The following is a 24,902-nucleotide window of genomic DNA, read 5'->3' on the forward strand; positions in this document are numbered from 1 at the left end:
AGAAGAAATATGTCCCAAAGGTTGAGTTAATACTGAACGGGTTGCTCCTGTATCTACAAGGAAAGAAACTTCTTTGCCCCCCACATTCAGACAGACCATAGGTTCGGGGAGGCTAATTGAACCTACACTGCCCCGTCAATCCCACTCCTCAGCTTCTGCCAATCCAATCAAAGGAGTGTCGGGGGAAAATCCCTTGGCTTCCCTTTTTCGCAGGCTGTTAATGGGCTTCCTGAGTGTTCCACGTCCCCTGAAGGTGTTGGGTCGACTAAGAGAGAAATTTCTTGGCAAAGGGGTAGGATTTCTAGTTACCCTTGGCTGTTCAATCTCCCTTCTCTCAATTCCTTCTCTTCTGGGACAATCTCTTTTCCAGTGCCCATACCTGTGACATATAGCACATTGATTTTGACCTAAGGAGGGGATCACAATCCTCTCCCTACTTCCTCTATTTCCCCCTGGCACAGTCATTAAAGCGGTGGCTAGCAATTCTGCTTTTTTCTTCATCTGCTTATCTTTTTTCCTCTCCTCCAACAAATCCCTGTTGACAAATGTCTTCCTGGCAACTTCCATGAGTTCACTAAGGGGTTTTCCCAACGCTCCTTCCAACTTTTGAAGCTTATGCCTTATGTCTGGGGCTGATTGTGAAATAAAAGCCATTGCTAGCATGCGAGCATTTTCAGGCAGAGTGGGGTCTATAGGGGTGTACATCTGATATGCCTCAACCAATCGAGAATAAAAAGCTTCCGGACTTTCAGTAGCTTCTTGGGTAATTAAACTTGGCTTTGACATGTTTGTTGCAGGCTTTCCTGCTATGCGCACAGCTTTTATGATTAACTGTTGATAATTAAGCAACAAGTTTAATTGATGCGAATCATAAGGACTCCAGTTAGGATCTTTTGAGGGGAAACGCTGTTCAATAAAGTCTGCTAAGGTTGTACGTGCAGGGACATCTGGTTTTAAAATATTAGACACTGCATTCCTGATTTTCTCCCTTTCTTCAGCATTGAAAAGTGTTGCCATAAGTTGTTGTAAATCTAGCCAAGTTGGATGATGAGTATCCACAATAGTTTTTACCAATTCTGCCACTTCATTTGGTTTAGCACTATAAGGCCCATAGTGCATTTTCCAATTAAGCAAATCAGAGGTGGTAAAAGGAACATGCTGAAACAACGACCCTGTTGAAACTTGGGAGGGGTCATCTGGGTTTACTAAGAATTGGTCAACTCGTCTGAGAGGTGCTGTAAAAACAGTCTCTGTCTTTGCTCTGGTTCTGGCTGACACTGGTTCCACTTCTCCACCCACAGCTCCCAACAATTGGTCCATCTCTTCCTCCTTCTTTTCCCAAAACTCTGGTCCCATGGTGTCGGGGGAACTTATAGGAGCTTTTTCTTCTTTCTCTCCTTTATATCTTATCTGTTCCATGCTAGTAAGTACAGCATCTAATCCCTGCTCAATTCCTTCAATAGGTAACTGGCTTGTGGACCCCCCCCGTGCTGGGTGTAGTTCTTCTGGTATAAGTCAGGGACAAGGATTGCGGTGTGACTGGCAAACCGACCCCTCTAGGTGCAACATATGGAGGGGGTTGTGGCAATTCTTCTGGTGCACTAGCCAAGACTGGTGGTCTCTGCTTAGGACTTTTGGGGTCTGTAACTCTGACAGCCATAAGAATACATTGTTGTTTACATTTCTTTAACCAAGCTGGGGGTTGATTAACCAATTTCTTCCAAACATCTATATATGGAGCCTGAGCTAAGCTCCCTATCTTAGGATCAAACACCAACCTATGGACTTTTAAAACTAAGTGAGGATCAAAGGTACCTATTTCAGGCCACCCAATGTCATATCTGGGCCATTCTAATTCACAAAACCTCCTAAGCTCATGTTTACTCCACACAATTCCATAATCCTGACTCATAAATCCTTCTTTAAAATGCTTTAACATAGAATCCAGAGGAGTCTGACTACTACTACCTCCACCCATATTTTTCCCAAATACTGAATAACACAATTCTTAACACTTTAACCTTTTAAACACATACATATATTCTGGACAGTCCAATTCCCAAAACCTTTATACCTAGCAAGGTGGATCAGACCTCACTCTCCGGTTTAAAAAGAAAAACCGGGTCTTAAATAGAAAGCCCACAATTACTTGCCTGTTTTCTGTGGCTTTCCTCCTCCGGTGCTGGCCAGACTTTTGTTCTCCTTTCTCCTCTGGTTTTCCAAGGCTCTTGAGACCTGCTAACCGCCGAGGCTGAGCTCTCCTCGCTGCCGGGAAATTCCCTCGGAACAAAAGGTCCGTTTGGCGCCAGAGAGGTTCCTGACCCGATGAGCCCCCAGCCCCCCGGGTTAGGGGTCCCAGAGGGTCCCCAAAGACCCTATCGTCTCCTGGCTGGCTCGCCAAGAAATGTAATGGCAAAAACAGGGTCTGCCTTTCTACTTACGTAAAAGTATGAGACGATACCCTTGTTCTCCAGAAACAGAAAGGTGTTTTATTATTTATTATTTATTATTTATTATTGAATGCATTCAAGAGACCAGTAGATTTGCACCTAAACTGATCTAATTTAGGTACATTTTGACAGAGGTTTTATACCTTTGAAATGGTTATTACAAATCATATAAACGTCATATAGGCGTGCTCTAATACAGGTCATAACTTCTCACCTCAGCACAAAGTTATTTCGGGTAAAATTACAAATATTTAAGGAAAATTACAATACATGATTTCCAAACCACAATAGGGAAGTAAAGTAAAGCTAAAAGAGAAGTGAATCTTGGTTACTCATGCAGAAAAAGGAAAATGTCAGAATGCCACCCAGATATATTGCTAAAAATATGGTTAACCTATAGCTTGTTTACAAGATGAACTTTGCCTTGGCATGAGCTGTGCCTATGACTAAGATATTGTGGTTAAGTCTTCTCCTACTTGCGAAAAGCACGCTTCCTGCGTTTCAAGCAAAATAATATGTTCCTTGTTCTTGTTCGTTAGGTGAAAGTGCATAAGCAGAGTTTTTGATTTTTAGGTTTTAGAATTAGACAAAGACAAGTAGCCTGATTAAGTATTTAGGGGTTCAATGATGGACCCCATGCTGTTTCAGATCGTTTCGTCTTCCTTCTGTTTGCGGAGGTTGAATTCGTGCCTCCGCACATATTTAGATGGTCTGGGAGTGTAATGTGTCCGCAGCATCTGTTGTAGGACTGACCAAGTGACTGAATGGATCAGCATTGGCTCAGACAAGTCTTTAGCAGTTTTGAATACGTATGGTCCACAGTACCTCAGGAACATTGCTTTCTTCCGGCCTTCGGACAGGCCTAAAAGGTCATTGGCTTTGAGGAAGCATTCGAACCTCCTCACATATGAGTCCCAGTGCTCGGTGGCTGGATCGTACGGAGCTGGTGGGGCATGCGTAGTCATCTTGGCAAGTGGACTTGAATTTGCCACTTTGAGGTGGCTGCTCGATGCTGCGCTTCGCTCCGGGATGGATTGACTCGCTGGATTGTATTTGCTCTTTTGGTGCCTAGTTGCCTTCCAATCCCACCCTCATCGCCAGTGTTAGATAGGGTGAACGGATGAGGCAGACTCAGGCTTCAGCAACCACAGCTCTTTATTAAGTGACAACTGTGTACAATCTAGCAAAGACTCTATCTGGCAGCAGCCCTTTTATAGGGAGCTGTCAGACCATTCGACCAATCAGATTTGAATATTTTTCCCGCCGGAACAGAGGACCTTGGTGGAAACTACCATACTGATTGTCAGTATGTAACACAAATGAAAACAGTTCCTTTGTTGCCCACAGTTAACAGTGACACAGATTGCTTTCTTTTCAATTTATTTCTGTTTTGTGTGTCTTTGCAGATTTTTGGTACTACTATGAATGAAAATTCAATTCTCCACCAATGCCAGACTTGCTGTTACTCTAGGGCACTGTTTATCAACCTTGGAAATCTTTAGACAGGTGGACCATGCTGGTTGGAGAAATCTGGGAGTTGAAGTACATATGTCTTAAATTTGCCAAAATGTAAAACTTATCTTCTCTCCCTCTCTCTCTCTCTCTCTCTCTCTCTCTCTCTCTCTCTCTCTCTCTCTCTCTCTCTCTCCCTCCCTCCCTCCCTCCCTCTCTCTCTCCCTCCCTCCCTCTGTGTGTGTGTGTGTGTGTGTGTGTGTGTGTGTGAAGAATATTCTACAATGTGGCCTTTCAGTTAAATCTTTTCCCACAAACATACACTGCAAGATAACAAAAGAATTCAAAAGACCTGCCCTGTATCAATAGAGACTCTGCCAATCACCTGTCAACAAGGGGTGAAATCCAGCAGGTTTTGACAGGTTCTGGAGACCTGGTAATGGAAATTTTGAGTAGTTCGGAGAACCAGTAGCAGAAAGTTTGAGTAGTTTGAAGAAGCAGCAAATGCCACCTCTGGCTAGCCCCAGAGTGGGGTGGGAATAGAGATTTTGCAGTATCCTTCCCCTGCCACGCCTAATAAGCCACTCCCACCAAGCCACACCATGTCCACCAAGCCACGCCCATAGAACCCATAGTAAAAAAAAATGAATTTCACCACTGCTGTCAACTAATATTCTTCTTCTTCTTTAATCTGGCAGCATCATGGTCTAAAGCTAGACACTTACAGACAAATGTGCGCTCAGTTTATTTTGAAAGCAAGTCTCTAGTCCTTATGTTTTTGAATAAGTGGTTGCTTTAAATAAGAAATTATTTCTTATTATTTCTCTCTTGTCTTATTACTGACTTATTTATCTCCAAGCTGCGCCAACTGCCTGTCGGCTCAAGAACGGCGCCCATCTTTGTTGGGTTGAGTGTAGGAGTGCATGTTGATATGGATGGCTGAGAGAATGTTCCCACGTGTTTTAGACTTAGGTTTTAAATTTTTATCTGTTTTTATTGTATATTTTAGCATTTTACTTTCAGTGGGGTATGCATGTGGAGAATGGTTGGCTGGTGTGTATGAGGGGATTGAGAGTGCGACCTGTTGCCCCCTCCACTGAGTGCAGAAGCAGAAGTGGATGGGGGCCTGGACTTGCCTCTCGTCCCAGAATGTGTGGTTTACATGGCCAGCTGGCGAGAATGGAGGCTACGGGGGGGGGGGGGAGTGGGGCCAACGGGTGCGGGGTTAGGCCGGTGCATCCCGGTCATTGTTGGGAGAGGCAGGTTCGACGGGAGCTATAGGGCTAGCCATTACCGGGGAAGGAGGGTTCGCTATGTTACAGCAATCCCCACTTCCGGCCCTACCAGCTCCACTCCAGGACCAGATGGTGAGAGTTCTCAGGGCCCTGGTCTCAAGCTGCTGTTGCTAAATGCCAGGTCTGTGATTCATAAAGCTCCCCTCGTCTGGGACCTAATATTAGACAAGGGGGAAGACCTGGCATGTATTACTGAAACCTGGGGCCATGAGGGAGGAGTCCCCCTCACTGAAATGTGCCCAGAAGGTTTTCGGGTGCTCCACCAGTCGTGACATCAAGGAAGGGGTGGGGGAGTGGCAGTCATCATCCGAGAGTCATTAGTTCCTCGTAGGATCCCTGCTCTGGAGATTCTCGAGTGTGAGTCCCTTCTGGTGAAGTTGGACCTTGGGTGTCAAGTGTGGTTGTTACTAATGTACTTACCTCCCAACTGCGTTACAACAGCCCTACCTGTGCTTCTCATCAGTAGCCGAGCTGGCGGTTGAGTTCCCCAGGCTTATAGTGCTGGGGAATTTCAACCTGCCGTTGCTCGGCGAACGCTCTGATGGAGCACAGGAGTTCATGGCTTCCATGACAGCCATGGACTTGACCCAAGTAATTCAGGATCCGACTCATATAGGGGGTCACACGCTCAACCTCATGTTTCTTTCGGGGCAGTGGAAATGTGATCTTGGGTTGAGGGGCATTAAGATCTTGCCCTTGTCATGGTCAGATCACTTCCTGGTGAGGCTCGACTTCTGGAAACCAATCCCCCACTGTAGGGAGGTGGAACCGATTAGGTGGTTCCGTCCCAGGCGCCTGATGGACCCTATGGGATTTCAGACAGCACTTGGGGAAATACCTGAATCTCTGGCCCGCAGTCTGGCGGAGTCCTTGGTCGCTGCTTGGAATATAACGGCGGCGGCGGCGGCTCTAAACCGGATTGCGCCTTTACGGACTCTCCGCAGGAGTGGATCCAGGAGGGCTCCTTGGTTCACCGAGGAACTCTGGGAGATGAAGCGCCAAAAGAGACGTCTAGAGCGACGATGGAGGGCTAGTAACTCTGAATCCGACCGAACACAATTAAGAGCCTTTGTTAGGACTTATCTAGTGGCAATACGGGCGGCAAAATGTGCCCATTTTCCAGCTCTTATCACATCCGCAGAACCGCGCCCAGCTGCCCTGTTTAGGATAGCCCATCCCTCTTGAAAGGGAGGGATGCGGACGAACCTCTACAGGGTAGAGCTGAAGAATTTGCCCAGTTTCTGTCGGATAAAATCGCTCAGATTCGGACGGACCTGGACTCCACTTGGACGGTACCAGCCGAGGTGCCGGGGAAGGTCCTGATCAGATTTTATGGAGCGAGTTTCAACTTGTTGCTCCTGAGAAAGTGGACAAGGCCATGGGAGCAGTGAGTGCCTCCACCTGTTTACTGGACCCGTGTCCATCCTGGCTGGTCTCGTCCAGCAGGGAGGTGACGCATGGTTGGCTCCAGGGGATTATTAACACCTCTCTTCAGGAGGGATCCTTCCCGCACCCCCTAAAGGATGCGGTGAGACCCCTCCCTGGATCCAGTCATTTTGAACAACTATTGTCCAGTCTCCAACCTCCCATTCGTGGGGAAGGTTGTTGAGAAGGTGGTGGCCTTTCAACTCCGACGGACCTTGGATGAAACAGATTATCTGGATCCCTTTCAGTCAGGTTTCAGGCCTGGTTACGGCACCGAAACTGCTTTGGTCGTGCTGACCGCTGATCTCTGGTGGGCCAGGGATAGAGGTCATTCCTCTATCCTAATGCTTCTTGACCTCTCAGTGGCCTTCGATACCATCGACCATGGTATCCTTCTGCGACAGTTACGGGAGGTGGGAGTGGGAGGCACCATCCTACAGTGGTTCTCCTACCTCTCAGACAGGTCGCAGTCGGTGTTGGTTGGGGGACAGAGATCGACCCCTAGGCCCCTCAAATATGGGGTGCCACAGGGTTCGGTCCTATCCCCCCTCCTGTTCAATATCTACATGAAGCCGCTGGGTGAGATCATATGCCGGCACGGGATTAAATGTCATCAATATCCGGACGATACACAATTGTATCTGTCCACCCCGTGCCAACTCAGTGAAGCAGTTGAAGTGATGTGCCAGTGCCTGGAGGCTGTCAGGGTCTGGATGGGAGCGAACAAGCTTGCACTCAATACAGACAAGACCGAGTGGCTATTGATGCTGCTTCCCAAGGATGGTCCTGACATTCCACCTCTTAGCCTGGGGGGTGAAATTATCCACCCCTCGGAGAGGGCTTGCAATCTGGGTGTCTTCCTGGACCCAGAGCTGACGTTAGAACACCATTTGTCGGCTGTGTCCAGGGGGACCTTTGCCCAGGTTCACCTGGTGCACCAGTTGCAGCCCTATCTGGACCGGGAGGCACTTCGAATGGTCACTCACGCCCTCGTCACCTCAAGACTGGATTACTGTAATGCGCTCTACATGGGGCTGCCCCTGAAGAGTGTCCGAAGACTACAGCTGGTCCAGAATGCAGCCGCGTGAGCGATAATGGGTGTACTGAGGTACACCCATGTTACACCTATCCTCCGCGAGCTGCACTGGCTTCCTATTGGTCTCCGGACCCGCTTCAAGGTGCTAGTCGTTACTTTTAAAGCCCTACATGGTATTGGACCTGGCTACCTGAGAGACCGCCTCCTGCCATTTACCTCCCAATGACCAATAAGACCACACAGGTTGGGCCTCTTCTGGGTGCCGTCGACTGGACAATGCCGATTGGCGGCTCCCCGAGGGAGGGCCTTCTCTGTAGCTGTACCAGCCTTGTGGAATGAGCTACCTGCTGAGATCTGGACTCTCACCACTCTCCCGGCCTTCCGTAAAGCGACCAAGACCTGGCTGTTCCGGCAGGCCTGGGGCTGTTGATTATTCCAGCCCCATTTGATGAAATGGATGTTGTGTTGATTTTAATTCTGTAATTTTAAATGTTTTAAATGCTTTTACTTGTTGTGAGCTGCCCAGAGTCCCTAGGGAGTGGCCGGCATACAAATTCCATTAAAGTTTGAAAGTTTGAAATGTTATGTACTTCCTCTGGTCCATTTTATCTGCCTTGATTGTCATTAAATTCTATCTGTACTTGCTGGGAATTAAATCTGATGGAGAGAATTAAATTCTATATGGAATTAAATTCCACATAGACAGTTTAGAGTATTGCATATCATATATGGCAAAGAAATATAAAACACATAGACAGTATTTTAGTGTTAAACTACATTTTGTCCTGTGAAGACAGAGTCCAGATCTTGTTCCATAATAAAATAAACATTTTATAATATTTATGTTTACTTTTTTTCATTTTTACTTGGTCTTTCCTGAAAAGAGCTTGAGGTAACCTTCCTGATTCCTTTTTGCATTTAATCAACACAGCCACTTGGAAGGTAGACTTCGCTTGCCATCCGATGATTATTATCTAAAGCTTTGTGGATCTGGATTTTTAGGCCATGTTTTTCTGGCAAGCCTAGAGATTTGAACTGCATTTTAACCTCAAACCCCAAACTCCTTCTGACCTTTTAATCCTGCAAACTAAAGTTTGGTGTAATAGACTTGGGATAACGGAAGCTTTTCCTATTTTAATTTGTGAAACACACTGAGGTTGTCAATTATTTTTTAAAAAATCATTCTAACCTTTGGAGTCATCACTCCATTCTATAATTGGCCAGAGCAGGATGCAAAAATGAATCTTTCCTGTTCAGCTGTACTCGGGTGGTTGTTTGCGACTGCCTCCACTCAGTAAACACACCCTGTCCCACCCCACAGACCATCTAAGGAGATGTAAAGTAAACTACTACACCCAGTAAGAGGGGGAAAACCTTTTTGCTGCTGCTTACAGGGTGAGAAGACGGAGCCTGCTGAAAAGTCAAAGAAAATTAGCAGAAGTGAGAAAGATAAACTTTGGGAGAATCGGTCAGCAGAAGACTCTGGCCTGCTGCAACTATCAAAAGAAACCACATCGCTATTCCTTATGGGCCATAAATTCACAGAAAAAATCTCCTCATTTCTATTTGAATATGACACCCCAAGGATGGTTTTGGTGCACAACAAGAAGGTGGGCTTAACCTTCCGACTGATCCAGCTGGTGGTCCTTTCCTATGTCATTGGGTAAGTGTTTAGAATAGAATAACAGAGTGGGAAGGAACCTTGGAGGTCTTCTAGTCCAACCCTCTGCTTAGGCAGGAAAACCTATACCACTTCAGACAAATGGATATCCAATCTCTTCTTAAAAACTTCCAGTGTTGGAGCATTCACAACTTCTGGAGGCAAGTTTGTTCCACTTCAATTGTTCTAACTGTCATGAATTTTCTCCTTAGTTCTAGGTTGCTTCTCTCCTTGATTAGTTTCCACCCATTGCTTCTTGTCCTGCACTCAGGTGCTTTGGAGAATAGCTTGACTCCCTCTTCTCTGTGGTAGCCCCTGAGATATTGGAACACTGCTATCTCCCCTAGTCCTTCTTTTCATCAGACTAGACATACGCAGTTCCAGCAACCATTCTTCATGTATTTTAGCCTCTAGTCCCCTAATCATCTTTGTTGCTCCTCTCTGCACTCTTTCTAGAGTCTCAAAATCTTTTTTACATCGTGGCGACCAAAACTGAATGCAGTATTCCAAGTGTGGCCTTAGCGAGGCATTATAAAGTGGTATTAACACTTCACGGGATCTTGATTCTATCCCTCTGTTTTTGCAGTCTTTACACAGTTTAGAATCAGGCAAGGGAGCCATTCAATTCTCTTGTTTGTTTCTACTGTGATTGGTTGCCCAACCCATGAATCCCATCTGTTTAATAATTGACTCAGCTTTCCATTCTTCCATCCTTGTGAGGTTGGTAAAATGAGGACCCAGATTATTGGGAGCAATACGCTGATGTTGTAACCATCCAGAGAGTGTTGTAAAGCATTATGGGGCCGTATATAAGTCTAAGTGCTATTGCTATTAATGCTATTGATTAACCAGCAGACATTTGGTTGATCAAGGTCATCCACTTCTGGGTTAGGTAAGGAAACAATGAGCATTTTTAGTTTTTGATGGTCTGAAGGACTTGAAAATGCAATTGGGGGAAAAAGTCCTATATAGGCTATGAAAACCCATTTAAAGTTATCGAGTTGCACATGGCAGCCTTCTCCTGATTGTCTCCATATGTATCCCCCACTTCGCCGAATCTTTCCATGTGAAGCAGATATATTTGAAATGTGGGACTTCTACCCACATCTGGAATAGGAATCAGCTCTTCCCAAGAAGGAGTTGTTGCTTAGCAAGACTTCCAGCTGTGCTAAGGTTTCTACTCCCTTTCACTTTAAGCCTTCTTTCAAAACCTGCCCAGTTGTCACTCATCTTGGCAAAGTCAAGATTATGGGGCAGGAATTGCATCACAAACCTTTACTCCTGATGTCTATGGAGATTCTCAGTCATCCAGGTCATGAGTGTCCCAAAGGTGCTATTTCAAAAGAACTGAAGAAGCTTCTTGGATGACAAGTGAAACATCTTTAAGGAAAAACCAAGAAAGTTCAGTTGCCTCTTGAAAAAGTACCTTTGCTTTACTTTTGATCCTGCTTTAAATACACTCTCATCTCTAGGGACTGGTTGAAAGAGATGCCTGTCGAAGGACTCAATTCTGCTCTATGCATGAAAAACACCCATCATAACTTCAAATGGTTGTAAAACCACTAGTCCCAATTCAAGGACTACCTATACTATCCTGGCCTTAGAGACTCAAATACTCCTGTCTTATACAAAGCAGGAGCCGCAAACTTTCACTAGAAAGACAACATTTTTTTTCCAATTTTTGTGAGGTGGGTGGGCAATCCAAAGTTAAGAATACTGAAGTCACTGAAGTAGATTGGCACAGATCTTATATGCCCGTGATGATGAACCTATGACGCGCATGCCAGAGGTGGCATGCAGTGCTCTCTCTGTGGGCACGGGAGCCATAGCCCCAGTGCAGTTCCACCACGGATGCGCATGAGCCTCCCACCCACCAGCTGGTCTTTGGGTCTCTGCCGTGCATGCGTGGGGGAAAGGGAGCGTATGCAGGTGCCTGAGTGCGCATGCTTGGGGGGGCAGAGCATGTGCAGGGGGACACATGCAGGGGACAGCATGTACATGCATGGGGCACATGCTGCGGGGCTGCGTGCATGCACAGGGGCAGGGCACATGTGCGGGGACTGCACACACATTACATTTTGGGGGTTCGGGCACACACACACACATTCACATGCATGTGTGCTTGGGGCACTCGATCCGTAAAAGGTTAGCCATCACTGTTATATGCCAATCAGATGTTAGTAATAATTGGATGGGAGACTAGATGGAGACTAGACTGGAAAGGTGAGAAAATATCCCAGAAGAAGAGAGAAAAAAATGGCCAACTCTATGGGTACACTGTACACTGAATTCAACTTGATACAAAAAGAATGCTGTTGGACACAGCTTGCTATGATACTATGCGTATTGTTGCTTTGGGAATTGACACCCCATTGTTCTAAGTCAGTGTTCTAAGTCAGGAATTCTGGGAGTTGAAGTCTTAAAGTTGCCAAGGTTGAGAAATACTGTTAAAAGTCATTTTTGTGGGAAGCTGAGAATCTTTAGGATGCTGGGTGGGATTTTTTTCCAACACCACCAGCCAGGTCTGACTGAAGCAGAATTTCTGTTTCACCATTGAGCAATCATTCCTTCCCCCCATTAAAGAAAGGAAACCTAAAAATTGTTGCAGCTACCATTTTATTGACTATTTCTTGAATTCTGCTTTGCACACTGATTGTCTCCCAAAGCAATTTGTTTCAGCACTAAAAAGGCATCTGAATCTAAAATCACATGAGACATCTGTCCATGTAGTTTAGCATTCCCTATGCTAATTGGAGAGGATCCAGGAGGAGCATACAGGGTGGTCAAAAATGTCAGGATGGCAGCTATATGATCCAAGTTCTATTGCTTGTTTATATGTGGTATCCTTATGACATATGTCCCAAAGAAGTGGGAATATTGGATTCGCGAGCATTAGCTAATGGCTTGCCTTAATTGAAAAATAAATCAGTCTGTATGTGGGCCTATCAGTAACCTGATTGTTTTACTGGCTAAGAGGTTGACTGGCTGGATGGTTGATTGAAGATTTTCAATCTTAGGATTTGAACTCCAAAGCTGTTATATGTTACTGTCAATGTGTGAAATTAGGCATTTTACAGAATGCCTAGGAAATCTATAGAATGCCAGAAATGGGACGTCAAAGTATGAAATGCTTAATATTTCACATATATCACAAGCATTCTATGCTGTGCGAAAAGGCAAACCAGCAAGGTATAAAACACTCCCACTAAAATGCCATTTTAGCCTTCCTTGTTGCAACAAGTAGGTATAATATTGGGTTTTTTCAGTAAGAAAGTCCTGTACTTTACTTAGCATTTTTTCTTTCATTTTCATATATGTCTTTTCAATAAAGGGTTAGGGTTAAAGTTAGAGTTAACCCCAACTCAGTGGTGGGTTCCTACCAGTTTGGCCAAACCGGTAGTGGTTTGGTGGCCTGGGTCGCTGGAACTGGTAACGACGTAGGCTTGCCACACACTCCAACCGGTTTTCCTATGGTGCCGCCATCTTGATTTTTGGTTCTGTGCATGTACAAAACAATTTTCATTGAAGGATTTCCCCCCCCATTTTTAATATTTTGCGCATGCACAGACCTATTTATGTGCAAACGTGCATGTGCGCAGTGTGCATCTGGGGTAAGCGCAAGCGAAGTGCACCAAACCAGCAACAATGCCGGCAGCAACCCACCTTTGCCCCAATCCTAACCCTAACTCTTTTCATAATAGTTATTGTTATTCTGCATAATGCCCAGGTATTGTATATAGTGCCTAGATAACAAATTAAAATAACACAGAAATTCATACGTTGCCTAAAAATGTCACACACTCTTTAAATTTCCTAAGCATTCTATACAATGCCAGCTTTTCATACATTTTGGGTAACATATATAATACAATTCCGTCTGTTGTGCATAGCTCAAGTTTTGATTGATATCTTATCTATGGAAATCTTGGCCTTTAAACATTTTTGTTTGGGTTTCGGCTGCCAGAATAAGTCAAATGTCTCATAATATGGGCATTTTCAGCAGACAGAAAACTTTCCAGACATTTCTTGCTTGTAGCTGACCTGGCCTTTACCCTTCTCTTGAAAGCCTGGGAATAAGAATTTGGCATGCTGAGCGATAAGGACGGATTCATTTTAGTCCTGTATCTAAAGTAGGTTTTGACGTCTTAAAGACTTATGTTTCTTCTGGAAAACCTTGTTAAAAAGCACATTGCCAGGCTGGGATGAAAAGGCCTTTCAGAAAATGAGAAACACAGATGACAACACTACTAACTCCTAGTTGCACTCTTAGACACCAAGAAAAGAACAAAGGGTTTCATGCTATGGCCTGCCTTAGTGGCACCCCCCAAGACATGGAATCTGTTATGTAATCTGTCCTTATCTGCAACATGAAAGTTCCATCTTTCTTCTGGGGCAGGGCTGGGAAACTATGGCTCTTTCACAATCAGTGAACTTCATCTCCCAGAATTCTGGGAATTAAAGTTCTTAGATCTAAGAGGAGCACAGTAGACATCAATCGTAATTATTATGAATGGTAGATTATTTGCATGCCAGGATTTGTGCTGGGAGAAGATGGAAAAACATTACTGTAAAGCTGGGATAGATAAGAGGAATTCAGGCTGCTTCTGCAATAGATTAGGGATGAAACAAATCCTATGTTATGCGGATGTCTTCTTTAAGAACAGAAGTAGTTAAATCTTGGTATATTTTATGATGAAGGACATTTAAAAAATTATAGTCAAATAAAAATGGAGATATGATGATGGTAACATGTATAAATATCTGAGTTAAAATACTTAATTTGAATTATGCTTGATGACTGTGGAAGAGATGCACAAAAGCCTTTTGTAACCAACTGATACACTTTCTACAGTATGTAAAAAAGGAAGATTTTATGTGTTGTGTTTGTTTTGAAAATAAAATAAAAATAAAAAAAAGAACAGAAGTAATTGTCAGCCCTTTGAAGTAGACCAAGTCAGGAAACCATGCAAAGGAATACAGGAATGCTATTTAATGTATTAGCACCTGACTGAATAGCAATAGCACTTAGATTTATATACCACTTCATGGTCCTTTACAGCCCTCTCTAAGCAGTTTACAGAGCCACCATATTCCTCCCAACAATCTGGGGCCCACATTTTACCGACTTTGGAAGGATGGAAGGCTGAGTCTCCCTTGATCCAATGAGGATCGAACTGCTGGCAGTCAGCAGAATCAGCCTGAAATACTGCATTCTAAACATTGCACCACTATGGCTTTTGAATCTTGAAAGTTTGCCAAGATAGGGCTATTTTGACTTTCTTTCTCATATCTTCTCCGTTGATTCTGCAAGAGTGATTGGAACTATATTTTATTAAGATAGGCTAGAGTGGTGATGTCAAACCTATGGCACGCATGGCTAACGTGCCACGCAGAGCCATGTCGCCTGGCCTGCTCAGTGTCGCTCGTTCCTCTTCCAGGTTTCTGGCACGCAAGCACATGTGACAATCAGCCAGCCTTCATGCATGTGGCCATTTTCTGGTCTTCCATTTTCCAGAGTGAGCATGCACACTGCCCAGCTGATCATCGCACACACATGTATGCCAGTATCCGGAAGACTAGCTAGGTGGCGCACATGTGAGCACTGGAAACCGGACGTACATTTTCCAGTGCATGCATGCCCTCTAGGCAGCTCCTCTTCTGGGTTGCATCCCAGACCAGCACACACACTCCCTTTTCAGCACTTCGTATACCATCACTGGACTAGAGTTAACAATATCTTGAAAACCTGTGTTTTTCCTTCCCTCTGTCTTATACCCTGGTGAATGAGGACCGAACCAGTCTTAGCTTTTTTCTAATGCCAATAGTGATTGTCAAGATTACCTCTGCATTCCTCTACAGTCAGGCATCTTTTTTTTCAATATATTTTTATTATTTTTACATTTAAAACAATGCAGTACTGCGAAGTCGAAGTGACTATACATTCACATTATATACAGCTAGTCACAACTATTGACAATTATCCTACTTAATACATTATCAATCCTTCTGTCCAATCACAATATATACAGTTTGTTCCAGTATTGTCATCTTGTCTTATACCAGTCATAAAATCTATTCCAGACTTCAAAATATTCTGATTCCCCTTTATTTTTAAGTTCAAGAGTGAGCCTATCTGCTTCCGCACAGGCCAACGCTTTTCTGATTATATCTAGCTCTGATGGTGTATTTTCTTTTTTCCAATATTGTGCTTAAGTTATGCGTGCCACAGTTAGTACATGAATAATTAAATAAAGTGTATCTTTCTTAAACCCCTCTGGTATTATACCTAGGAGAAAATTTTCCAGTTTAAATAAGATTTGGTCTCCCACCATTTGTTCTAACCATGATTGAATCATTTTCCAATAATTTTTTGTCTCATTGCACATCCACCACATATGATAAAAAGTGCCTGGTGTTTTTTTACACTTCCAACAATTTGGGGCCAGATTTTTAAACATTTTGGAGAGCCATGCTGGAGGGAGATGCCATCTGTAGAACATCTTATAGAGGTTTTCTTTATACGCCGTAGCCATTGTTAGTTTCTGATTAAATATCCAAAGTTTTTCTCACTTAGCCAATTCCACATTGTAACCGAATTTTTTTGCCCAGGCGACCATAGTTTCTTTGACATGCTCCTCCTCTAACTTGTATTCCAACAAAAATCTATACAACATTTTAATCAGCCTGTTTTCTGTCTGTATCAAAAGTTTATCTAATGTTGTGTAGTCTTTGGCAATACCTTCCTTCTTCCTATCCTGTGCAAACCTTGACTGTATCTGTAAATAAGACCACCATTCTACTTGTACCCAGTCAGGCATCTTCATGCCATGGTTAATGGGAACGCAGGTAAGAACTGAATCTAGTTTAAGAATTAAACATCGTACAAAGGGAATGTAGGGCTACTTTGAACTTGCCTATCAACACCTGGATAGTAGACACAGGTATCCAATGCCTCTCCTACTAGGATTAAATGAATATTACTCTTCAGATTGTACTTTTATAATTATTTCTACATTTGCATCAATAAACACAAATTAGCACTGATTATTTTTTTGGGATATGAATATTGCCTTTTTTGGAAGAGTTATACAGTAAGACACCATAAATAGTAAATAAGATTCCCCAGCCATTTGTACTGGGTGGATGATCTGAAGTTCTCTAGGGAAGAGATGAGCTATAGTTTGAAAAATTAAAACTTGAAACTTTACATGAAGATGCAAAAATAGGAGGAAAATGGTGGCACCGATTTAACCGGGGAACAAAAAAACTGCTGCTACAATTTTTAAGAAAGGAAACAGCTGGAACATATGTTGGGTTGAGCACAGCCATATGTATTTAATGCAAGACCTGATCTGTGATTTGAAGCAATACACTTCTGCCATTCCAGATTTAATTTTTGAGAATAGCTGACAAACAGGTAAAGAATTCCAGCCTGATGCTTGGAATACCTTGTCTGAGAATAATAGGAACTGTAATCTAATACAGTTAGCCCTCAACTTACAACAGTTTGTTTAGTGACTGTTCAAAGTTACAACAGCACCGGAATAAGTGACTTATGACCATTGCAGGGATGGGCTTCAGCTGGTATGCACCGATACGTGCATACTGGTTTGTGAGTGCGGCCGGGGAGAAATCAGGGGAAGAGAGGGAGGAGAGATCAGCTTTCTCCTCCCTCTCTCCCCCTGATTTCTCCCTGGCCACGCTTGTGGAGGAAGGAGGCAGCGATGCTGGCCGGTGCTCTCTTCACTTACCACTCGCCACCCCATCCCTGCAGCCCGCCAGCTGCAGCCCTTCTTGCCCTGCTTAGCTGGGTGGCTGGCCAGAAAAGCAGCAAGGGGGCGAGCGCCAGCCATCATCCCTGCCTCCTTCCTTTGTAAGCCGCAGCAGCGGAGAAACAGAGGCTTCGTTTTTGCCAGCCTCCCAGCTGATCCAGTCCCCCTTACACATGTGCCTTGCATTGCAGCAAGCGCGATGTGTCTGTGTGTGTGTGTGATGTGCATGCCTTCCGTGGGGAAGCCAGATTCACTTTACAACAGTGTCACTAAATCAACTGCAGTGACTCACTTAACAACTGTGGCAAGAAGTGTTGTAAAATGTGGCAAAACTCACTGAACAAATGTCTTGTTAGTAACAGAAATTTTGGGCTCACTTGTGGTCATAAGTTGAAGACTATAATATGTAGAACACAGGTTGAAGAATGCTGCTTTATGATATAAGGCCTACAGAGGCCTAATAGAGATTACTCTGTCAACAGAGAAATCATTGGCATCCTTCAGTCTCAAAAGACGATGGTATCATGCGCTGGAAAGAGGTCCTAAAGCAGCATCTGGTGTAGCTAAAAAGGCCAATTCGGGAGTGGAAATCTCTTCCACACTGGGGACAGATACATTCTTTCCCCTGCTCAACCCCCAGATTTCGCTGGTTCCGGGACTGCCTCTTTCCCTCAGGCTGCTGAACAAGTGTCTCTTCGAATTGTGTCTTTAGCCCACAAGCTGAACAATCAGAGGTCAAGTTTCCCCAGCCGTTAATATCCAGTCCCAAGGCCTTTAGATCCCTCTTGCAGATATCCTTTAAAAAAAAAACAATTTATTTGTTTTTTAAACAAGGACAAACAAACATAAAAATAAAAACCCCATCTTCCATTACAAATTGTAGAAAGTATGTCAGTTGGTTACAGTATTTCCATGCATCTCTTCCATAGTCACCACCTGCTTTTCATATCAAATCTCATATTTTAAATTCACCTATATTCATGTATATCACGATTATTATATCTTAACCTTAGTTTGACTATAATTGTTTTTACATCCTTTTATATATAATATTCAAAATCTAAAATCGGATTATATCATAACATTCCATTAAATCATCCTAAGATCATCCAATCACAATACAACATTATAACATATTCTAGATAAAGCTTTTAAACCTCCTCTCATAATTTCATGTGTTGTTTATATAAAATTTCATATTATCAAATGAATATATCTATATGTATTGTTATCATTATTAATCATTAATTAACTATAGCTATTGTTGCTTCGTTTTATACATACTACTAGTAAACCAATTTTAGCTTAATTTTTATTATACATTTTCATTGCATCAACCTGTATCTTTCCAGTAATAGTACGATCTTATATCTCTTGCCATTTGTAGCATTAATGTTCTAATTACTTTCTTAATAAATCTTGTATAAATTTCCCTTGGCAACATGTTGTTCCTTGTGTATCTCATAAAAGCTTGAAACCCAACACCTGTTCTTTCCATCAGCTTATATTTGGTTATCGCTAGTGCTTCTGTCAAGATTTCTCTCCTTATCTCCGTCAATTTCTCTCTCTTTTCTTCTTCTGTGCTTTGAATTCTGGGGTAGAGTTCCAATCCATCTATCTCCCCTTTCCATATTCCGCTCTTGTCATTACCAACCACGCTCACTTTGTTCTCAGTATCCACAGTTTTCTTATCTCTTTGCTCATTTTTTTCTTCCATCTTTTGAACTCCACTTTCTTCATTTGGTAAACATCCTCAGTTTCTCCATCAGATTTTTCTCTTTTGTATTCCATATTCTCCAATCTCTTTTCAATTCTCTCTGTCACAACTAATAGATTTTGAATTTCAAACATAATCATTTGCAATGTTACAGTTTCTTTTTCCTGCTGAGCCATTCTTTCAATTTTACAGACACTGCCACTATAGGGTTCAAGGGTATTTTAATAAACTTCAAACAAGTTCATTTATTATCTTTCAAGTCAAAATGTTGACTTCTCTCCAATAGCTAGTGGTAGAACTTCCAAAAAGCACCTGTGTAAACAACCTGTGCTCTTCCTACTATCACTATCAGTAAACAAACTGAAAGAACCTTGAATTTCAAGTGATCAAAGAGAAAGGAGAAAAAAATAATGTGTCCAGCCTCCAGCCTCTAAGTGGCAGTGTAACTGCTTTTCCTCCTGTTGTTACAACCCTCTTTATAATCCTTCTTATTATCTTCTTTATATTCCAAGCTTAAGAAAGAAAGAAAACCCTTAAATGGAGATAAAAAAACAATCCAATCAATCAAATCAAGCATTATAAAAAAGGAGAATTTTAATCCATAGGTATAAGCAAAAGTGAAAAAAAGAAGAAGAAAGAATTAATCCATTCAATTTAAAAAATAGGGACCCCCTGCAAAAGTTCCATCCGTGAAAAAATATATTAGAAACTGAGTAACACACTAAGTTCAATGCAGATCAATCTCTCCACCTAAAGTCTTCTGTCTTCAATCTTAACTTAATTTAATTTTTTTTTCTTGGGTAGTCTCTTCCTCTAATAATAAAATTTCCTCACCAATTTGACACACGTTCTCTTTCCGCTTTCTTCCCATTCGGGAGCTGTCCCAACTTCAATAGCTTCATTAGCTGCGTTTCTGTCGCTGGAAAAAAAGGCTATTCCTGGATCTTTCAGGGACTTTGCAGTATCCCTGAGATCAGCAGGAGGTGCCCTTCTCAATAATAGTCTCTACGGGACGGTTTAGGTCCAAATGGACCGTCCAGCAGCAGAAAATTGACTGCGATATCGGAGCACCAAGACTGTACGTCGTGCCGTCGCGATGTCAGCTCTCTTCCCTTGCAGATATCCTTATATTGCAGCTGTGGTCTCCCTCTGGGGAACTTCCACTGCACTAATTCTCCATACAGAAGATCTTTCAGAATCCGACCATCAGCCAGTCTCACAACATGCCCAGACAGAGAAATATTCATCGTTAAATTATAATATGGTATTCTACAAACATTGTGCAGTAACTCATACAATATTCCTGCAAAGTATTATTACTCTTCAGATAAAAGACGCAAATGAGAAAATGAATTGGTGATGTAATGGCTAAGGACACGGATCACGGTTCAGCAAAATTAGCAAGCATGTCCATAAATAAATATTGTTCTAAAACAAATATTTGGCCAGCTGAGTAGTGGCTGACTCATCATCTAAAGTCAATTTTATGTACACGCATCAGGAAGTAGCCACTTCTGAATACAGCGGGATGTATTCTGAGAAAATGTTCTTAAGGATTATGTTTTTATTCTTCCATATTCTCCAAACAAGAGGCATTCCCTTAGTTTGCATTATTTTATGAGGGTCAGCCAGAAGATAGATTGAGATCTACTGATAGATCTTTGCATAAACACAGTAAATTGGCAAATGTTTCTGACATTATTGTTTAACTGTATAATCAAGGTTGTTATATAATAAATTTCAGAGTATAAGACACACTTTTTCCCTCCTAAAAGAGGTGAAAATTTGGGTGCGTCTTATACATCAAATGTATCCCCCCCTGCCAGCCCCTACCCTTCGGTCTCTGCCTCCCAGCAATTTGCCTCCTTGCAGCAAACAGTGAACAGCCTGTTTCAGCTTCAGCACAGCCTGATTTACACAAGTAGCTGATTGTCGGTTGAATCAGCCTCCCAACCATCAGCTGTTTCAGACTGCAGGGTTTGCCATTGCCTATTGTTGCCTCCGCGTGTCCCATTTTTGACCCCCGCATCCTATTTTTGGCTTCCGCGCACCTATTTTCAGCCTCCACATGCCCCATTTTCTGCCCATTATGATCCCTACCGTCCAGAACAGGTGGAAAATGGGGCACTCAGAAGCCAAAAATAGGATGTGGAAGGGCAGCAATAGGCTATGGCAATCCCTGCAGCCTGAAACAGTTGATCGTTGAAAGGCTAACCAGGCTGTACTGAAACTGAAACAGGCTGTTTGCTATTTGCTGCAAGGAGGCAAATTGCTGGGAGGCAGGTTTTTTTCCCTTGTTTTCTTCCCCAAAAGTTAGGTGTGTCTTATACTTCAGAGCATCTTATACTCCGAAAAATACAGTATATAATCAACCACTCAGTCTTAGTTATATTTCTGAAATGTGGAAAACTTGAAAATCAATGGTAGATTTCTTTAAATAAAATTTTAAAAATGTTTAAATTCCTCTTTACGCATAGTCCTTGACTTATAACAGTTTGTTTAGTGACCATTCAAAATTACAACAGTACTTTAAAAAGTTACTTATTACCATTTTTCACACTTAATGATGATTGCAGCATCCACATGGTCGAATGATCACATTTGGTATCACGCATGTATTTAGGAGGGTTGCTATGTCCTGGAGTCATTCTGCAATCTTCTCACAAGCATTTCACATATGACTTACTCTCTGGAAACAAATGCTGTGGGGGTAAGACATCCCTAACACCCCTAGGGGCGGGGTGTTTTGTTAAAATACAGCCTGTTGTGCCTTTAAATGGCCTCTACTGTATAGCACAGTGGAGTTGCCATGGTAATAGCTTCACAGTACTCCACAAGGGGGCTCCCTCTGATAAGGGGTAAAATCCAAAATTAGAAATTACGTTTGCTGTATGTCTGTGTGTGTTTGTGTGTGTGTGTATGTATGTGTATATGTGTGTGTGTGTGTGTGTGTGTATCTATCTATATCTATCTATCTATCTATCTATCTATCTATCTATCTATCTATCTATATATATGTCAGTGGTGGGTTTCAAAAAATTTTGGAACCTACTCTGTGGATGTAGCCTCCTTTGTGGGAGTGGCTTGCCGCCCATGTGACCGGGTGGGAGTGGTCAAGATGATGTCACTGAATTCTTTGCCCAATGGATGAACTACAATAAGATTAAAATAAGTACAAAAGTAATAAAACAGCTACTTACAGAAGGAAGATGACTGTTCTTGCCAGTCTTCAGTATCACTGACTCCAATGAATGGGCTGCACAAAGCTCACAGCTTTGGCGAAATTTAGGCCGCCGCTGCCCACCAGCTTTCACCCACGTAGCGTATGCCAGCCCATGGCTTTCACTAGGGAAGGCGTACGCCAGCCCGCGGCTTTCATTAGGGAAGGCCTGAAGGCCTTCCCTTGTAAAAGCTAGGCCGCCGCCATCGCCGCCACTGCAGCTGCCAGCCTGTGGCTTTGGCGAAAGCTAGGCCGCCGCCATCACCGCCCACCCGCTTTCTGCCACATGGCATATGCCAGCCCGTGGCTTTCACTTACGAAAGCTAGGCCGCCACCACCACCGCCGCCAGCCCGCAGCTTTGGCGAAAGCTAGGCTGTCGCCGCGGCCCACCCGCTTTCGGTCGTGTGGCGTACGCCAGCCCACGGCTTTCGCTAGGGAAGTTACTTCAGGGTCCACTGGTCGAACCTCCTCTCACCGGCTCGCTGGATTTCACGAATCGGTTCGCCTGAACCGGTGCGAACCAGCAGAAACATACCACTGATATGTATGTATGTATGTATGTGCGTGCGTGCGTGCGTGTGTGTGTGTATGCATAACATTATAAGCAATATTATCATTGGACTATATTTGATTACAGATTAAATTGTATAGAGCGACTAGAAGTGAAGATTATATTATATATATTGTGAGAATAATGGCTATAATTTTGATGTATAATATTATGTATATTCAAAAGAGATTTGATACAGATAGTACACTGTCATTGCCAAAATGGAAACATGATGTGTAACAAAGGAAAATGTATAATAAAAAAATATTTTTTAAAAAAAGAGAAAGCCAAAATCTGCACCATACAATGTAAAAGAGAAATTTCTGAAATAAGGAGAGCTTCTCACAAGAAATGGGGGGGGGGGGGGGAATGAAATGTTTGGTGCTATTTTATGCTTTCAGGTGTTGAGAGGAGTAGAAAGGTGTGAAAATAAGAAAATCTCAACAGCTTGAGCTAAATAGAATAGAATAGAATAACAGAGTTGGAAGGGACCTTGGAGGTTTTCTAGTCCAACCCCCTGTTTAGGCAGGAAACCCTACACTATTTCAGACAAATTGTTATCCAACAGCTTCTTAAAAACGTCCAGTGTTGGAGCATTCACAACTTCTGGAGGCAAGTTGCTCCACTGATTAATTGTTCTAACTTTCAGGAATTTTCTCCTTAGTTCTAGGTTGCTTCCCTCCTTGATTAGTTTCCACCCATTGCTTCTTGTCCTGCCCTCAGGTGCTTTGGAGAATAGTTTGACCCCCTCTTCTTTGTGGCATCCCCTGAGATATTGGAAGACTGCTATCATGCCTAGCCCTTCTTTTCATTACACCAGACATACCAAATTCCTGCAACCGTTCTTTACATGTTTTAGCCTCCAGTCCAGTCCCCTAATCATCATAATTCATGCTACTTCCTGTTGGTTCCAGTTAAGGAAAGTCTAAGGTATTACAATGAAGAGACTTTTGTGGTTTCAGATGAGAAATAAATGGAAACAGAAAATGGGTAACCATATTCTTCAGCTACTTACAACCACATAATCAGAGGAGGGGAAAACAAAAACAGAGAAGTGTTAGAATAAACCTGCCAAGCCAAGAACCAGTGGTTCCCAGACTCAAGAAAACTATTATATCATCCAGCTATTGTGAGAATGGCCAAATAGCCTTTGATTTGAAAAAAGTTGGAGGAAAAAGCCTAAGAAAGCCTAAGCCCAAGAGAATTTTCTCGCTGTCAGAAAATTTCTTCTTACTACTAGGTTGCTTCTGTCCTTGACTACTTTCTATCCATTGCTTCTTTCTTATAACTTAGGTTATAAGCAGTAAAAATGTAAAATATTCAGACTGATATCACTTCAATCAAAAATATGGGTCCCGAATGAAGGCAAATATATGGATTCCCAGAATTACCACCAATTTAATTCTGGGCTTGGCAGCACAAGGAAACAATAGCCAATTGCCAGCCATCAACACACAATCGGTCAGCGTCAGGAAGGCACTGCATAAACACAGCTCACAGAACAGGCCAAAGCATGTATTATTTCAGTAGAGAGAAATTCCCTGAAGATGGGCTCCAGTATGTATGAGTCTGAAAGCTCAGAGGAGGAAAATCTCTGGTCCCAGTGACCAGCCCAAATTCGATCTCGCAAAAATATTTGTTGTTCTAAATGCTATTGATTTCTTCGTCAGATTATTTTCCTTCTTGCTTATTACTTTCTAAGCATGTTACTTATCTTTTTTTTAAAATGTCTTTCTTAGGTGGGTATTCCTCTACGAGAAAGGCTACCAGTCTAAGGATGGCATCATAAACTCTGTCTCGGTGAAGCTCAAAGGCATCGCAGTTACAAATATTAGTGGCATGGGTCCATACTTATGGGATGTGGCAGACTATGTTTTTCCTCCTCAGGTAAGACTTTAGGGATGACAGAAGAATTATTTCCAGGGAATAAACATAGAACTATGATGGTGAATGTATGGCATGCATGCCACAGGTGGCACACAGAGTCCCCTCTGCAGGCATGCGAGCTGTTGCCCCAGCTCAGCTCCACCGTGCATGCATGCACGCCTCCCACCAGTCAGCTGGTTTTTGGGTCTCTGTCGCACATATGCAGGGGAAAGGGTATATGTAGGGGGGTTGCATGCGTATGCACGGAGGGCAGGGGAGAGTGCAGGGGTTATGCATACATGCGGGGGGAGTGCAGGGGGGTATCGAGCGCACATGCGCAGGAGGACGGTGGGGGGGCACACACACATTATGGAACTCCAGGATTTTGCTGAAAGAAACATGACATTCAAAGGAAGCGATCAACTTTCTCCTATTTTGCAGGAATATTTATCAATCAG

At 43.0% G+C, this 24,902-nt stretch overlaps 1 protein-coding gene across 1 annotated transcript in view; it reads left to right on the plus strand.

The window, feature by feature from the left end:
• Positions 1 to 9,032: 9,032 nt before the first annotated feature.
• The window catches only part of P2RX1 (purinergic receptor P2X 1), a 44,797-nt gene continuing 28,927 nt past the window's right edge, over positions 9,033 to 24,902 (plus strand). The window contains exons 1-2 of the mRNA XM_032216359.1: positions 9,033 to 9,321; positions 24,318 to 24,465. Of these exons, the coding sequence (XP_032072250.1) occupies positions 9,185 to 9,321; positions 24,318 to 24,465 (285 nt within the window). The 5' untranslated portion in view covers positions 9,033 to 9,184. The remainder of the gene's footprint in view (positions 9,322 to 24,317; positions 24,466 to 24,902) is intronic.

This window comes from Thamnophis elegans, chromosome 4, assembly GCF_009769535.1.
Source record: "Thamnophis elegans isolate rThaEle1 chromosome 4, rThaEle1.pri, whole genome shotgun sequence".
Taxonomy (NCBI): domain Eukaryota; kingdom Metazoa; phylum Chordata; class Lepidosauria; order Squamata; family Colubridae; genus Thamnophis; species Thamnophis elegans.